The 18,033-nt window shown below is 44.7% G+C and overlaps 2 protein-coding genes across 2 annotated transcripts; both read right to left on the reverse strand.

The window, feature by feature from the left end:
- Positions 1–3,671: 3,671 nt before the first annotated feature.
- LOC104996116 (putative PRAME family member 24) lies at positions 3,672–6,571 on the reverse strand. The gene is made up of 3 exons (XM_010850244.1): positions 6,285–6,571; positions 5,242–5,796; positions 3,672–4,236 (listed from the first exon to the last, which is right to left on the reverse strand). The coding sequence occupies exons 1-3, from the start codon at positions 6,569–6,571 to the stop codon at positions 3,672–3,674; spliced, it is 1,407 nt and encodes a 468-aa protein (XP_010848546.1).
- Positions 6,572–11,804: 5,233 nt separating this feature from the next.
- Positions 11,805–15,311, reverse strand: LOC104996117 (melanoma antigen preferentially expressed in tumors-like). The gene is made up of 3 exons (XM_010850245.1): positions 15,025–15,311; positions 14,027–14,599; positions 11,805–12,378 (listed from the first exon to the last, which is right to left on the reverse strand). The coding sequence occupies exons 1-3, from the start codon at positions 15,309–15,311 to the stop codon at positions 11,805–11,807; spliced, it is 1,434 nt and encodes a 477-aa protein (XP_010848547.1).
- Positions 15,312–18,033: the final 2,722 nt, after the last annotated feature.

Genomic DNA, 18,033 nt, shown 5'->3' on the forward strand with positions numbered 1-18,033 from the left:
TTGCTGGCATATTGAGTGCAACACTTTCACAGCACCATCTTTTAGGATTTGAAACAACTCAGCTGGAATTACATTACCTCCACTAGCTTTGTTCATAGAGATGCTTCCTAAGTTCCACTTGACTTCACACTCCAGGATTTCTGGCTCCAGGTGAGTGATCACACTATCGTGGTTATCTAGGTCATTAAGATCTTTTTTGTATAGTTCTTCTGTGTGTTCTTGCCATCTCTTCTTAATATCTTCTGCTGGGTGGCATCACCTGGGTGACCACATGTAAAAACTGAGACCCACTTCAGGTCCAGGGCTTGTTCTCCTGGTCTTATAAGCAATAAAGTGTAGGCTAGAGGGATGAAGAGTCCTGGGGGTGTCTACTAGGAGGGAAAAAGAAAGAAAAGACTCATTTATTGAACTTTTACTGTATGCCAGATCCAGTGCTAAGCCCTCAAGTGCATCATCTCATGGGATTCTACAAATATCCCATAAGGTGGGTGTCCAACATTATTATCATTTCATGGAGAAACTGAGGTTCTTGCCTAAGGTTCTGTCACCCCTATATCATGTCCCCCTCTGAGCCAATTACACCAATCCCTGAAGCCCCAACAGGAAGCCTTCTTATGAGTGCCCTTTGTTTAGGGTCAGTGAGATGGATAGATTTTTTGTGTGAACATTGGTTCTTGTAAAGGCATACCCAGATCACTAGTAAACCTTTAATTCTGGGTGTGTTTGGGAGAGTGTTTCTGGAAAATAAGAACATTGGAATCAGTATACTGAGTAAAGAGATTTACTCTCACCAACATTGGTGGGCATCATCCAGTCCTTGGGGTCTGAATGAAACAAGAAGACAAATTCTCTCCTGTCTTCTTACCCAGGAACATCAGAGCTTCTCTCTTGAGCCTCCATACTCTGAAACTTAAAACAGTGGTCCCCTTGGTTCTCAGGTCTTCAGCCTCAGACTTGGAGTAACACTATCAGCTCAATTGGTTTTCAATCTTAATCCTTAGTCTGAGTTATAGCACTGGCTTTGCTTGTTCTCTAGTTTACAGACTGCAGATTGTGGGACTTCTCAGCATCTGTAACCATGAAAGCCTGTTCCCATAATAAATCTCCTCTAATATATCCCTATATATGCACATTGCCCTGGAAACATGAATTTGAACTGCTCAGATTCATTTACACACAGATCCTTTTTTTCCCCCACCACTTTTTTTTTTATTCTGTTTTATTTTTAAACTTTACAATATTGTATTAGTTTTGCCAAATATCGAAATGAATCCACCACAGGTATACCTGTGTTCCCCATCCTGAACCCTCCTCCCTCCTCCCTCCCCATACCCTCCCTCTGGGTCATCCCAGTGCACCAGCCCCAAGCATCCAGTATCGTGCATTGAACCTGGATTGGCATCTCGTTTCATACATGATATTATACATGTTTCAATGCCATTCTCCCAAATCTCCCCACCCTCTCCCTCTCCCACAGAGTCCATAAGACTGATCTATACATCAGTGTCTCTTTTGCTGTCTCGTACACAGGGTTATTGTTACCATCTTTCTAAATTCCATATATATGCGTTAGTATACTGTATTGGTGTTTTTCTTTCTGGCTTACTTCACTCTGTATAATAGGTTCTAGTTTCATCCATCTATGGAGAACAGTGTGGAGATTCCTTAAAAAACTGGAAATAGAACTGCCTTATGATCCAGCAATCCCACTGCTGGGCATACACACTGAGGAAACCAGAAGGGAAAGAGACACGTGTACCCCAATGTTCATCGCAGCACTGTTTATAATAGCCAGGACATGGAAGCAACCTAGATGCCCATCAGCAGATGAATGGATAAGAAAGCTGTGGTACATATACACAATGGAGTATTACTCAGCCATTAAAAAGAATACATTTGAATCACACAGATCCTTTTAAGAATACATATACTTCTGCAGGATCTGAAGTTGGTGGAATCCAAGGATGTGGAAATGAGAGTATGGAGGGCAGACTGCAAGTTATATGGGGATTTTTGACTGAACAGGGCAACCCTGACTACCATGTTGTTACTACAATGATCAATTGTACCCTATTGGTTGGCTTCCCTGGCGGCTCAGACAAAGAATCTGCCTGCAATGCAGAAGACCCAGGTTCCATCCCTGGGTCAGAAAGATCCCTGGAGAAGGGAAATCATGTACCAATCTGAGAGTTGGATCATAAAGACAACTGAGCGCCAAAGAATTGATGCTTTTGAACTGTGGTGTTGGAGAAAACTCGAGAGTTCCTTGGACTGCAAGGAGATCAAATCAGTCAATCCGAAAAGAAATCAACCATGAATATTCACTGGAAGGATTGATGCTGAAGCTGAAGCTCCAATAATTTGGCCAGCTGATGTGAAGAGCTGACTCATTGGAAAAGACCCTAATGCTGGGAAGATTGAGGGCAGGAGGAGAAGGGAATGACAGAGGATGAGATGGTTGGATGGCTTCACCAACTCAGTTTGAGCAAACTCTGGGAGATAATCAAGTATGGAGAAGCCTGGCATGCTACAATTCATGGGGCTGCAAAGAGTTGGATATGACTCAGCAACTGAAGAACAAAAACAAACCTATTGGCTATACTGTCTTACCACAGGCAAGGAGGTCATATATATCCATGGGTGTTTTGTTATACATCCTGATTATCTGATGGCAAAACATGCTATTCTAGTCTTCCCTGATGGTGAGAAACAGGTGTTATGGGAATTTTGTAAATCTCTTATTGACATGATCTACCCTCTAAAGGATATAAATTTTTACATGTGGCATAGAAATAATAAAACTATGTTAAATGCCTATACTATTTTAGCATTTTGCTAAAATGAATTTGGATGTGCACAACTAGATTAATTCAAGAAGGACCACTACCCAGCCATGGCAGGCATGGTTTCGTGAGATCTAGTCTCCAGATTATTCAGTTTGGACTACCCCTCCCAGAACTGGAGGGTTTGCCTTATATAGTCAAACCCTTTCTCAGCAACACAAAGGCCAGGAACTAAGACTTATGGACCCACCAGGAGAACCATGAGGACTGCTCATGTCCAGGGTCATGACCTGTGTCAGCAGTGAGGACCCTGGAAAGAGCTCTTCACTCCACTGGTTCATTGGCCAATGAGTATGTTCCCCTTTGTGTGTATTAACCCAATTAACAGACACAGAAATAAGCAAGGAGGGATGAGATGCCCCAGATAGAATAAAGAACTTGCAGGAATAGTAAGGCTTAAGATCATAGACAACTCCATGTTTTTTTAAATTTTATCAGTATCTGGAAATTCCCGAGATATAAACTGAGAAAACAGGATAATACTTCATGCAGGATAGCAGTAGGTTTACACTAGGGGTCTTTTTATTTCTGACCATTTCTTTACAATCATCCACCAGAGATAACTTTAACTTATGCTTCTCAAGCTCAAATCCCTCTAAAGTCATTTAGGTTCACATTTCTAACTCTGTGGGACACATGTTCCCGAAAGTCACATCAGCTCTCCAGGTCAACATTTTCCTTCTGCACCTTCACTGGCTCACTTTTCCTTTTCTCATTCACACGAGCAGATGTCTGAAACCATGGGCCTGGTTTCCCTTTATGATGTAACTGTGACATAGATTTCAGCTTCCAAGTGCCCAGAAGAAAGCTTTTGATAGGTGCACCCAACTAGGCAGGGATGTATTCAATAATTTCTAAATGAGAGTATTCGTCGTAGCCATAGGAAGCAAAGAAGATGGAGTTAAGCCAGATGGTCCTGGGATGTCCCAAGTCTCTCAGAATCTCCAAAAGTTCAGCTGGAAGCTGGGCAAGTCTCTCTTCTGAAAGAACTGCCTGAGAGCTGTTACTCTCCAGAGGGGCTGGGTAAAACTCTTGACTTAACCTGGGCAGCCCTGAGGTGTGACGCAGCAGCTTCTCCATAGCAGCCATGGAGAGGAGGTTCCCACACATGCTTATGGACCTGAGCTGGGAGCAGTGGCTCAGGGCAGGCAGGATGGCCTCGATTTGGGAGTCCATGATCTCACACTGATTTAAGTCCAATACCTGGAGGGTATCTGCAACTTGCTCCAGCAGAACTTGAAGGAGCTCAGGACTAAAGTCAGCCAGGGTGATACCACTCAGATCCAGGCCTTTTAGCTGACTGATTCTTGGGCACTGGGACAGGTGGGTCAAGTCTGATTCTGTAAGGAGGCAGTGAGTTATCGTGAGGTTATCCAAGGGGCTCATCAGACACCTGTGAAGAAAGGGCCATTAGGTCTGAGAAACAGGGGAGGCAGGTGACCTCCAGGTAAGAAACAAGTGATTTGCCCAAGGCCAGGGTTATTCTGACCATCAAATAAAGGTCAATATCCAACATGCCCAATCTCATTTTAGCCTGAGTTCTTTCACCTTCACTGTGTGACTAAATGAAGTACATAGAACCTTGAAATCTCTCTTTCCTAATCTGTCAAGCAGGGTGTAACATACTCTACTTCCTTATGAGGGTGAATGAACATAATGGAATATCTAGAACCTGCTCAGAGGGAGAGCCTGACATCACGTCTAAATCAAGTGCAGGCATCTCTGAGTATTAGTATTGGGAGAGAAGGCAAAAGATACTTTCATCTCAGGCTTTCTTCTGTCTGTGCTTGGGCTCAGGCACCCATATCTCAGGCTTGGTGAGGTACCTGGCTTACATGAATAAAAAAAACAACTTGAGTAATTTCCCACAATATCAACTGAGGTTTCCAGTCTGCAGGGGCTCATTTACGTCCCTGTGTCATCTGCAAAAGATCTACCACTTTCTACTGTCCCTTTGGCTCCTGCTCTATTATCATCATCTCCAGAACCATGCATTTCTCATATGTTAAATATCTTATCTGAAGTGCAAAACAACATTTTAGGGACAGGGAATTTGAGAGAGGCTCATTGTGGCCACAGACTTGCAGAGCACAGAGCTTCCATTTAGAAACGCTCAGGTTCCTCCTCAAGACCCTTTCCACTTGTTTTCCTAAGTTATCTGGACATAGATCTCTCCTCCTAAAGTAGAAACCTCAAACTGTTCTTTGGTAGATTCCAATCCCCTAGTCTATAGCTCCCTAGATGGTGTCCCTTTCCAGTGCCTCTATCCATTTGTTCCTTGACCTTGACTTGGGTAGCTGTGTGTTACCACACTTCAGGCTAGAGCATAAAATAAGACAGTGCACTTGACATTGCAGAGTTGTGTTCATTGTTTCTCAACTAGTGGTGCCCCCCTCACCTGAGCATCTGGTCCAGGCGGCCTGACAGGAAGAAGGGAGATTCCAGATAGAGATCCCGGAGGTGGTGCAGCTTGAGGAACTGAGAGGTAAACTGGACAACAACATGCTGTTCCTGCTCTTTAGAGGCAGAAAGTATGAGTCTCTGCACGTTACTCATTTGGCCCAGGAGAGGAGTGAATGTGGCCAGGCTGGACAGATGCCAGTTCTGGTTGACTTCTACATCCTGGATACAGTCCAGCTGCACCATACTCAGGACCTTCATAATATTTTCCACAGGCATTCCAAAGATCTTCAGCTTCTTACAGCACAGGTGTATGGAACCTTTTCTCTGTTCTGCCCACCTCATGAGGTAGGTGAGGAACTCATCCATGGCCCATTCCTTGAGGTTCATCTCTATGAACACCTCCAAGGGAGCCAAGGGCTGCTTTGTCCTTGACCTGTCCTCAGGAACTGGTGCCGTCAGTGAGCTTGAGTACATGTGGTCCATGTATCCAGACCATATGCTCCAGAAGTTCTGGCCAGTATTCCTTAAATCCAACACCTGCAGTTTGCACCTCGTGTGGGGAAACAGCAGATGGGCAGCAATGGTTTAAAATCCAAACTGAATGAAACCACAGTCTCAGAATATAGGCTGAATGAAACCACAGTCTCAGAATATAGGCAACACTAAGACTTCTCACCTGAGTTTTTACTTCAGATCCCTGACATTACCAGCTGCCTTGCCCACTTCCTCTTCAGTAGGGATACTGCCTCACTTTCCTCTATCTCCTTTGCCCCTACATGCTTCCTGATTTTCTACTTCTACAATCCTTAAGAATCCCTGGGAAGAGGCTGGGACATGTTCTCTTAGGTTTCCCTGCATCTTAGACACTCCTACACTTCCAGAAGGCGTTTCCCAAAGAGGGCTCAGCAGTGGTCAAGGCCTCGAAATTCATTGACATCATCAGAAGCCTTTGGTGCATTCCTTGACCATTCACTCTATGACCCCAGCTGTCTTTTCAGGATGTCTAGTAACCTTCCAGGCTACCTGGATTAGACTCACCTGGGGTGCTCCTTCTGGGAAAGCAGGACATCAAGTCCATCCAGTACTGCTTGTAAGGTTATCAGATGAGGCGGCTCCATCAGGCCCCCCAGAGGCAGGCGGACGAAAGGCCAGGAATACACCATGGTCTTCAGGGTCTTAATGTGACTCCCATAGAAGGCTTCCATGAAGAGTAGGGGGAAGAGCTCAATGGGCAGAAACTCCAAAGAACTCATGGCCAAATCCTCATTCCTTAGCAGGCTCATAGCTGCCAGATCCAGGAGTCTGGGTGGGGCCCAAAGACTCATTCTGATCTGACTCTGCTACAAAAGAAATCCTGTGAAAACTTCCAGAGAACAAGGCATCCTTCTCAGGCCAAACAAGAACACACCTCTCTCTCCCACTCGTCAAAGGAATCTTCCTGGCAGTAGTGCAAGTGCCTGTTAGTCCCAAGTACACTCTGGACCCAGTGAGCACAAAGCCATAGCTCTACCCCTATGGGCACTAGAGCATGATCTCACAAGGAGCAAGAAGGGAGAAATCCAACCATTAGTCCATCCATTTCCATCCACTGCTTTGCTTAATCATGTGTCACTGGGAAGTGGGTACCATGAGCTAAAGGCTGAGCTTCATCTTTTTTGGGGTAAAATTTTAATATATCATTTAGAGCCTTAAAACTATGGGAATAGGAGCATTATGTGGCCCAATATAGCCCACAGTTCACTGGGCTGGGAAAGGGTAAGAGATACCCCTAGTATGAATGATGTTTGTGCTCAAACTAAACATTTTAAATTTCAAGAAATAAAATTTCAAAAAAGAGAGAAAAAAATTTTAAAAAGAAATGAAATTCCAAAGATGTTTTTTTACTAAAAAGAGCATCTGCTTTGTTAAGACATTTAAAAAGAACCAATCAAATATTTGGGATTAAGTCAATACTACATTCAAGGTAAAACCAAAATCTTAAATCAGTATATATGAAAATAAATAATTTTTATTCATTTATTTTTATTTTTCAATTTTGGCAGCATGGCATGGGGTGTCTTAGTTCCCAGACCAGGAATGAACCTGCGATCCTGCAGTGGTCCAATCCCAGGATCCCTAGGGAAGTCCCCAGTAAGCAGTTTCTAAAATTAATCTCTCCTTTCATCCTGATACGCCTGCCACCATTCAAGACCAGTTGACCATGGGTACAGTGAAGGTGTCTTTAGTTGTATCTGTAACTTACCAGCTCTGTTGTGGTTGGCAGGCTGCTCACACTCAGACTTGAGAACCCCGGTGGTGACTCTGGAACCCTGAAGATTCTGCATCTCTTTGGTGTCTAAGGCTTATATAGACCTTTCTAATCACATCTTCCTTCTTTCCAACAACTAACTGCCAATCAGAAAGTGATACCTGATTAGATTTCAGACTGTCTATTGGGTTAATCCTGATTGAATCTTTGTTACCTTCAGAGGAACTGATTGAATCAGATTTCATTCAGGCAGGATAAAGAATGAGGGAGGGGTATTGGATTTCTTGATTCACCCACAAACATTGATTTGGCTTTACTAATATTAATAGTAATAGGCCTGGGTGTGAGACAGGAAAGGGGTTATCCTTTTGTGACAGGAAAAACAAAACTTTGAAGTACCGTTGTTTGGGGATCTTCAGCCATACAAAAATTATCGAAATGTCCCAGAATTAACATTGCTTTATGAAGACAGTAGTGTTGTTCCCAAAGGAAGCAAAATAAAAGTATCCACCTCTATCAACTGTCACTCAGGTGTTATGTTGGACAAGTGGAGATCAGGAATCTACTCAGAAAGTAAAGGGAAGTCCTTTTGGGGATGTGACTGGTATTCCAATCTTAAGTCAAACGATCTCTGAAGACATCAGGTCAAAATCACATTTGAGAAGTAAGAGTGAGGGCTGGGTAGTTGGAGCTGGATGTCCCTAGAGGGACAATGTGAGTAACGCAAATAGTGTAAAATGTAGGTTTTTTTTTTTTTTTTTCCTTCTCTTGGGGAAGAAGGAAATTTAGAAAACTTTTCTCTGGGTTATGTTTAGAAATTAAAAGGAGTGACTAAAAGGAAGCAGTATCATCTCTGAAGGGTTTCCTCTCCAAAAGTTGAGATTAGTACCATAAATTGAATGAAAAGATTGTTTTCACTTAAAAAATTTAAAATGAGAAATTGCAGAAGCCATGTAACTAAGAGTGTTATTAAGATGTGGGAGCCTATCTGAGCTGGAAAGCTTTGAGATGCACATTTTTAAACATTCTTTCTTTACATATATAAGAATTACTGAGACAGGAAAGGGGCAAGGCACAACCTTTAAAAGAAGGACATGACATAAACTGATTAGAAACAACCAGGTCCAGGACGGTGGACTCAACTTGCACTTGCCCTTGATCTTCAGTATAGCTCATAGTAGCCACAACCCAGCTGCCACGATGGTTATGAACATTAATGGTCAAAAAGTGGGCAGTGGTCCAATTCCTGGAAATCCCCACCCCTTCCCCAAGATGAAAGGGGCTTCCCTAGTGGCTCAGATGGTAAAAGAATCTGCCTGCAATGCAGGAGACCTGGGTTCGATCCCTGGCTCAGGAAGATCCCCTGGAGAAGGGAATGGCTACCCACTCAAGTGTTCTTGCCTGGAGAATTGCATGGACAGAGGAGCCTGGCAGACTGTAGTCCATGGGGTTGCAAAGAGTCAGACACAACTGAGTGACTAATATTTTATTGCCCCAAGATAGCTGGAATACTCCCACTCATTAGCCTATAAAATTACCTGCCCCTATAAAAATTGACAAACCTGGTGCCTCTCTTGCTTTCCATGATGGCCCACTCTATCTCTACGGAGTGTGGGCCTTTATAAACCTTCTTTATCTTTACAAAGGTTCATTCTTGAATTTTTCCCTGCTCGACGCCAAAACCCACATGTGGCAGCCTTCCCAGAGACTCTTATGTGACCTGGGATCACATCATTCTCCTGCACCCCTACTTTCATTCCTGCAACATTACTGCTTTGGAAAGGAGTTCAGTGAATGGAACACTTCATACCCAGTTGTTATTGTTTCAGTCAATAAGTTGAGTCAGGTTCTTTTGTAACTGCATGGACTATAGCCTGTCAGGCTCCTCTGGCAATGGGATTTCCCAGGCAAGAATACTGGAGTGGTTGCCATTGCCAACTCCAGGGGATCTTCCTGATGCAGGGATAGAATCTTTGTCTCCTGCATTGGCAGGCAGTCTCTTTACCACTGAGACACCAGGGAGAGACTTTAAAAATAGCATATGGAATGCTTTTAAGTTTCTGTTTAGAAAGCCTAACTAGTAAAATTTAAAAAACTGCCAAGTATGTGAGTGTCAGTAGCACACCAGCTCTGATGGGGTTGGCAGGATGGTCAGACCTCAGACCCCTTGTAGAACCCAGGCAATACTTCTATATTCCTTCTTTGGTGCCTGAGGCTTTTAGAGGACTTTCTAATCATTTCTTTCCCCTTCCAACAAGTAACTTCTGATTGGAAAGTGATATCAGGTTAGATTCCAGAATATCCAGATGGTTAATTCTTAAATTTGTGTTTCTCCAGATAGATTGAATCAGATTTTCATTTCAGGAAAGAGAAATAATTAGGTCAAAGGGGAAGTCAAAACACATTCCTGGATTCACCCCACAAACACTGATCGAGTTTTACTAATACTGGCAGTTGTAGCCCTGGGTGTGTCAAGGAAGGGATTAATCTGTGCCTGACACTGCACCAAAAAAGGAAAACCTGGAAGCATCATCTTTGGGGGACTCTTTGGCCATATTAAAACTATTCAAATGGCCTAGAAATAAAGCAGCTTCACAGGAAGAGTGGTGCTGTCCCAAAGAAAACAAACTAAACTTCTTGTATCAAGTTGTTGTGCCAGTGTCATGTTGGAATACTAGCAGATCAGGAGTCTATTCAGGGAGCAAGGGCAGTCTCCCGGGGATATGGTTGGTCCTCCAGTTTAAGTCATGGCTTCTCTGATGGAGATCAGGTCAAAGTCACAGTGAGAAGTGAGGGTGGGATAGGGCAGCCTGGAGCTGGGCATTCCTACAGCAGCCCTGTGAATGACTGAAGACAGTGTAAAATATGGATATATTGTTTTCCACTGACTTGGAGAGAGATTAAAAGACTTTTCTCTGGGTGAAAGTGAAAAGAAAGTGAAGTTGCTCAGTCGTGTCCAACTCTTTGCGACCCCATGGACTGTAGCCTACCAGGCTTCTCCATCCATGGAATTTTCCAGGCAAGAGTACTGGAGTGGGTTGCCATTTCCTTCTCCAGGGGATCTTCCTGACCCAGGGATCAAACCCCGGTGTCCCGAATTTTCTCAGGGTAAAGTTTAGAAACTAAAGGGTGTAGCCAAGAGGAACAGTGTCGCCTTTGTTGGTGTTACCTTTCCTGAAGATGGGATCGGACTAGCAAACTCATTTGAAAGACTAAACCTAAGAATGTGAGCAGAGAGAGAGGTGACCAGTCCTGGAATATGAGACATTTCCAAGTCTGAGAGCCCCTGATGGAGGTGCTGTGGGCTCTTGAGGAACTTGGACCCAGGGAGAGAATTAAACATGAGTCAGTCACACACAACCTTGTCATCATCATGCCAGCTGCTATCAGAAGTTATCTTCCAGCTCCTTCCCAGAAGGCAGATAGCCCCAGCCATTGTCCAGGGGGCCTGAGATGTGGAACCATAATCTCATTAGCCGATTTCCAAGTAGTATGTATATATATGTATGTATGTGTATATATATATATAATGACAAACCTAGATAGTGTGTTGAAAAGCAGAGACACTACTCTGCTGACAAAAATCCGCATAGTCAAGGCTATGGTCTTTCCAGTGGTCAGGTATGATTGTGAGAGCCGGACCGTAAAGAAGGCAGAACACCAAAGAATTGATGGATTAGAACTGTGGTGCTAGAGAAGACTCCTGAAATTCACTTGGACAGCAAGGAGATCAAATCAGTCAATCTTACTGGGGATCAATCCTGAATATTCACTGGAAGGACTAATGCTGAAGCTCCACTATTTTGGTCATTTTATGTGAACAGCTGACTCATTGGAAAAGTCCCTGATGCTGGGAAAGATTGAGGGCAGAAGAAGGCGTCAGAGGATGAGATGGCTGGACGGCATCACGGATGCAATGAACATGAACTTGGGCAAACTTTAGGAGATGGTGAGGGACAGGGAGGCCTGGCGTTCTGCAGTCCATAGGGTTGAAGAGTTGGACACGACTGGGCAACTGAACAACAACAATCCAGGGACAATTGCAACATGTGAATCTCAAGTTCAAATCCAGCTAAATAAATTTAGGTTCCTATCTCTGACTCTACAGGACACATGTCCACAAGCATTGCATTACTGGGGAGACTACATTTCCCCCTGCAATCCTGCTCCCCTGTAGGACCACCTTTCCTTTTCACATTCACATTGAGTAGATGTCTGAAACAATATGTCTGTTTTCCCTTCACGATGTATCTTGTCCAAGATTTCAGTTTCCAAGGGCTCAGTAGAGAGCTTGGGATTGATGCACCCAACTAGGCTGGAATGTTACCGCCATATATGATGGGCTCAGGATGATAGAATGTGTTATCTCCACAGTGTGGACAGGGGGTGAAGCAAATCCAGATGGTCCTGGGGCGTCCTAAGTCCTTCAGAATCTCAAGCAGTTCAGTCCGACACTGGGCAAGTCTCCCAGGTTGGAGGATCCCCTGAGAGCTGAAACTCTCCTGAAGGACAGGGTACAGCTCTCGACTTAAACTGGGCAGCTCAGAGGTATGTCGCAGCATCTTCTCCATGATGGGCATGGAGAGGAGGTTCCCACGCAGACTGAAGGATGTGAGCTGGAAGCAGTGGCTCAGGGCAGGCCAGATGGCCTCGAGGTGGGAGTCCCTGATCCCAGATTGCTCTAAGTATAGCTCCTGAAGGGTGGCTGAAACTTTCTCCAGCAGAGCTGGGAGGAGCTCAGGACTAGAGTAGGTCATGGTGACCCCACTCAGATTCAGGCTCTTTAGCTGACTGATGTTCGGGCTCTGGGACAGATGGGTCAAGTCTGAATCTCTAAGGAGGCAGCGAGTTATTGAAAGGTTGTCCAAGGGCTTCATCAGGCACCTGGGGAGAAACAGAGACATTAGGTCTTAGAAACTTGAGGTGAAAACTGACCGCAAGTTGAGAGACAAGTGATCTGCCCAAGCCCAGGTTTGGTATGATGATCTGATAAGGATTGAAACCCAGAATGGCCAGTCTTATTGTAGCCAGAGTCATTTACCCTTCTGTGTGATTGGGTCAAGTACATAGAGTCTTGAAAACTTTCCTCATTAGGCAAGCAGAGAAAAACTCACTCCACTTCTGTCTGAGGATGAATGAAGATAATGGGATGCACTAGGACAAGTTCAGAGGAGAGCCTGATACCTTGTTTCAATTGAGAGTGGGTATCACTAAAATTTAATAGTAAGAGATATACTTAAAATGCTTCCAATCCATGCTTCCTTCACACATGCTTTGGCCCCAGGTACCCATCTCAGGCTGGTGAGGCTTTTGTGTGACATGCATAGAGGGCCAACCTGGACAAGATCCCACAACATCCACTGAGGATGCCAGTCTGCACAGGCTCACTTACATCCCTCCTTTATCTGCAAACCATCTACCAATTTTTATGATCCCTTTGATCCCTACTCTATTACCATCATCTCCAGAGTCATGCATTTCCCATATATTAATAAGCTTATCTGAGGCTTCCCAGGTGGCACTAGTGGTAAAGAATTGGCCTGCCAATCCAGGAGACATAAAAGACAGGGGTTTTATTCCTGGGTCGGGAAGATCTCCTGGAGGAGTGCATGGCTACCAACTCCAGTATTCTTGCCTGGAAAATCCCATGGAAAGGGAAGCCTGATGGGCTACAGTCCATAGGATTACAGAGAACTGGGCATGATTGAGTGACTTAGCATACACACACGGAGAAAAAAATCGACCTTTATAGATGGGGAATTAGGCTCACTGTGGTCACAAAACCAGTGAGCATGGAGCTTCTGTTTAAAATGCTCATGACTGATGGAATTTTCCATCTTCAACGCTCCATTCCCTTAATTATTTTCAAGTCACCTAAGCTATTGTTGTTCAATTGCCCGGTCATGTCTGACTCTTTGTAATCCCATGGACTGCAGCATGCCAAGGCCTCTCTGTCCCTCACCATCTCCTGAAGTTTGCCCAAGTTTATGTTCAATGAGTCAGTGATGCCATCTAGCCATCTCATCCTCTAACACCCTCTTCTGCTTCTGCCCTCAATCTTTCCCATCATAAGGGACTTTTCCAAAGAGTCACCTGTACGCATCAGATGACCAAAATACTGGAGTTTCAATTTCAGCATCAGCCCTTCCAACAAGTATTCAGGATTGATTTTCATTAAGATTGACTGGTTTAATTTCTTTGCTTTCCAAGGGACTCTCAGGAGTCTTCTCCAGCACCACAGTTCAAATGCATCCATTCTTGGTGTTCTGCCTTCTTTATGGCCCAGCTCTCACAATCATATATGACCACTGGGAAGACCATAGTCTTGAGTATGTGGACCTCTGTGGCCAAGGAATGTCTCTGCTTTTTAAACACTGTCTAGGTTTGTTATAACTTTCCTTTCAAGAAGCAAACATCTTCTGATTTTATGGCTGCAGTCACCATCTGAAGTGATTTTAGAGCCCAGGAAGAGGAAATCTGTCACTACCTCCAGCTTTTCCCCTCTATTTGCTGGTCAGTGGCACACACTCACCTGAGCATCTGGTCCAGGCAGCCTTCAAGGTAGAAAGGGGATTCCAGATGGAGATCCTGGAGGTGGTGCAGCCTCAGGAACTGAGAAGTAATTTTGACAATGTGCTGCTCATCCCACTCCTCAGGATCAGGCAGATGGATGTGGGAGACGAACAGTTTCTGCACATTGCTCATCTGGCCCAGGAGAGGAGCAATCATGGCCAGAGTGGACAGATGCCAGGTGCAATTCACATGTAACTCCTGGATACAGTCCAGCTGCACCATGCTAAGGACATTCATAATATTATCCATGGGAAATGAAACAATTTTCAGCTTCTTACAGCACAGGTGTATGAAAGGGTCTCTCTCCTCTACCCACTTTAGGAGGTAAGTGAGGAATTCATTCATGGTTTTTTCCTTGAGGTGAAGTTCTGTGAACACCTCAAAGGGAGCCAAGGGCTTCTCGATCCTTGACCCATCCTCAGCCATTGGTACCATTGATGAGCTTGAGGACACATGGACACTGGATCCAGACCACATTCTCCAGAAGTCCTGGCCAGTATTCCTTAAATCCAGCACACGCAGTTTGCACTTCCTGTGGGGAATCAGCAGATTGGCAGCTATAGTTTTTAGATTCACACAAAATTAGGCAACACTCTGACTTTGCACCTCAGCTTTTACTTCACATTCCTGACATCACCTTCTTCCTTGCCCTCTTCCCTCTCTGCCTCACATCCCTCCATCTCCTTTCCCTTGCCATTTCCCCTAACTTTCTACTCTAGTACCCTTAGGCATCCCTGAGAGGAGGCTGGGCATGTACTTTCACATTTCCTTGCATTTTAGGCACACCTGCACTGCTGGAAGGCATTCAGCAAAGTGAACTCAGCAATGACCAAGTCTCTGTTTCTTCACTGGCATCATCAGAAGCCACTGGTCCATCCATTTGTCATTTACTCCCCTACTGTCACTTGTCTCTTCAGGACTGCCCATCTCTTACCAGGTTACATGAATCTGACTCACCTTGGACGATCCTTCTGTGTGAGCAGGACATCGAGTCCATCCAGCACTGCTTGTAAAGTTCCCAGATGAGGTGTCTGCATCAGGCCCCCCAGAGGCAGGCGGACAAAGGGCCAGGCTTGAACCAAGGCCTTTAAGGTCTTTCTGTGTCTTCCACAGAATGCTTCCATGAAGAGTCGGGGGAAGAGCTCGATGGGCAGATACTCCAGAGTAGAAATGGTCAAGGCCTCATCAGTTAGTAGGCTCTTCCCTGCCAGGTTCAGGAGTCTCAGGGGGTTCCAGATACTCATCCTGAATCTGCTCCTAAAGGAATCCTATAAGAACTTGAAGAGAAGAAGGCATCTTTCTCAAGTAAGCATGAACACCCCTTCATCTGTCTCCCCACTCTTCAGAGGAACCAACTCAGAGTGGAAATCTCTGCTCTGGCAGTTGTGGAATAGCTTCAGTTTTGCAGTTTTACTCTGGGCTCAGTGAGGAAAAAGCCATAGCTCTGCCCCTATGGGCACCAAAACAAGCATCTCATAAGGACCAAGGAGGAAGAAACCCAACCGCTAGCCCATCCATTTCCATTCACTGTTGTGCTCAATTTATGTTGCACTGGGAAGTGGATACCAGGAGCCTGAAAGGTGAATATTTTCAGGGGGAAACCTTTCACTCACTTACTTAGGGCCTTGTGGCTTCAATGGTAAAGAATCTGCCTGTAGTGTGGGAGACCTGGGTTCGATCCCTGGGTTAGGAAGATACCTTGGAGAAGGAAAGGCTACCTACTCCAGTATTTTGGCCTGGAGAATTCCATGGACTGTATAGTCCATGGGGTTGCAAAGAGTTGGACACGACTGAATGACTTTCACTTTCGGGCCTTAAAACTATGGGAATAGAGCATCATGAAACCCACTGCAGTCTCCAACCTCAGCTTCCACAGTTAATGGCCTTGGAAAAAGGCAGCAGATATTCCTAAAAGTGAATGCCATTTGCACAAACTATTTTTAATGTCAAGAAATAAAATGCCAAATAATTAGATGTTTTCATTACATAAAATCTAGTTGGTTAAGATATTTTTAAATGCCATAAAGGAAAGCATAGATCAAGATATTTGGGGCTAAGGAAAAATTACACTTAGAGACTAAATGATACATCTGAAAAGAAAGAGGAAAATCTCCCTGACATCCATTGCTGCTTGCCACCAATGGAAACCTCACCATCAAGATGAGGATGTCCTTTGCTGAGGGCTGCCCAGGTGGTGCTAGCGGTAAAGAACTCACCTGTCAATGAGGAGACATAAGAGACTGAGGTTTGATCCCTGGGTAGGGAAGATCATCTGAAGGAGGGCATGGCAAGCCACTCCAGTATTCTTGCTTGGAGAATCCCACGAACAGAGATGCCTGGTGGGCTACAGTCCATAGCATCTCAAAGAGTTGGACACTGACTTAGTCGGAAGTGACTTAACACACATGCCCTTTGCTGAGGTCTGTAACTTACCAGCTTTGCAGTAGTTGGCAGGGTACTCAGAGGTCGGATCTGGTGGAGAAGCCAGGCAGTGACTCCAGAGGAAGAAGTTTCTGCACCTCTTCTTTGATGCTTCAGCTTTTTATAGGCCTTTCTAATTATGTCTTCCCCTACCCAACTACTACCATCCAATAGGGAACGTGATGACTGATTAGATTTCTGAATGTCCGTCAGGTAAATCCTGATTGGATCTTTGCCTATAATCAGATGAATTGATTGAATCAGATATTCATTCAGGAGGGATACATGGGGGGAGGGGTGTCAAAGACTCAATCATCGATTCATTCCAGGAACACTGATTGGGTTTAACTAATAGGGTCATTGACGGAGGATGCCCAGGTGGTGCAGTGGTAAAGAATTTGCCAAGCAGGAGATCTTAGAAACCCGGGTTCCATCCCTGGGTTGGGAAGATCTCTTGGAGAAGAAAATGAGAACCCACTCCAGCATTCTTGCCTGGGAAATCCCAAGGACAATGGAGCCTTGTAGGCTACTCTCCATAAGGTCACAAAGAGTCGGACATGACTAAGCATGGCACACACACACCCTCCACACACAATAGGGTCAGTTATAACCATGGGTGTGAGACAGGGAAGCCATTAATGTTTCCTGAGATTGGAAATTAAAACAAAATTTGAAAGCCCATTGCTTTGGAATCTTTTGATAGATCAGTATAATCAAGTTCAGTTCAGTCGCTCAGTCGTGTCTGACTTTTTATGACCCCATGAATCGCAGCATGCCAGGCCTCCCTGTCCACCACCAACTCCCGGAGTTCACTCAGACTCACATCCATCGAGTCAGTGATGCCATCCAGCCATCTCATCCTCTGTCGTCCCCTTCTCCTCCTGCCCCCAATCCCTCCCAGCATCAGAGACTTTCCAATGAGTCAACTCTTCGCATGAGGTGGCCAAAGTACTGGATTTCAGCTTCAGCATCATTCCTTCCAAAGAACACCCAGGGCCGATCTCCTTCAGAATGGACTGGTTGGATCTCTTTGTAGTCCAAGGGACTCTCAAGAGTTTTCTCCAACACCACAGTTCAAAAGCATCAATTCTTCGGCCCTCAGCTTTCTTCACAGTCCAACTCTCACATCTATACATGACCACTGGAAAAACCATAGCCTTGACTAGACAGACCTTTGTGGGCAAAGTAATGTCTCTGCTTTTCAATATGCTATCTAGGTTGGTCATAACTTTTCTTCCAAGGAGTAAGCGTCTTTTAATTTCATAGCTGCAGTCACCATCTGCAGTGATTTTGGAGCCCCCAAAAATAAAGTCGGACATTGTTTCCACTGTTTCCCCATCTATTTCCCATGAAGTGATGGGACTGGATGCCATGATCTTCGTTTTCTGAATGTTGAGCTTTAAGCCAACTTTTCACTCTCCTCTTTCACTTTCATCAAGAGGCTTTTGAGTTCCTCTTCACTTTCTGCCATAAGGGTGGTGTCATCTGCATATCTGAGGTTATTGATATTTCTCCCAGCAATCTTGATTCCAGTCTTGTGCTTCA

The sequence above is a fragment of the Bison bison genome, unplaced genomic scaffold (assembly GCF_000754665.1).
Source record: "Bison bison bison isolate TAMUID 2011002044 unplaced genomic scaffold, Bison_UMD1.0 scf7180017864289, whole genome shotgun sequence".
NCBI lineage: Eukaryota > Metazoa > Chordata > Mammalia > Artiodactyla > Bovidae > Bison > Bison bison.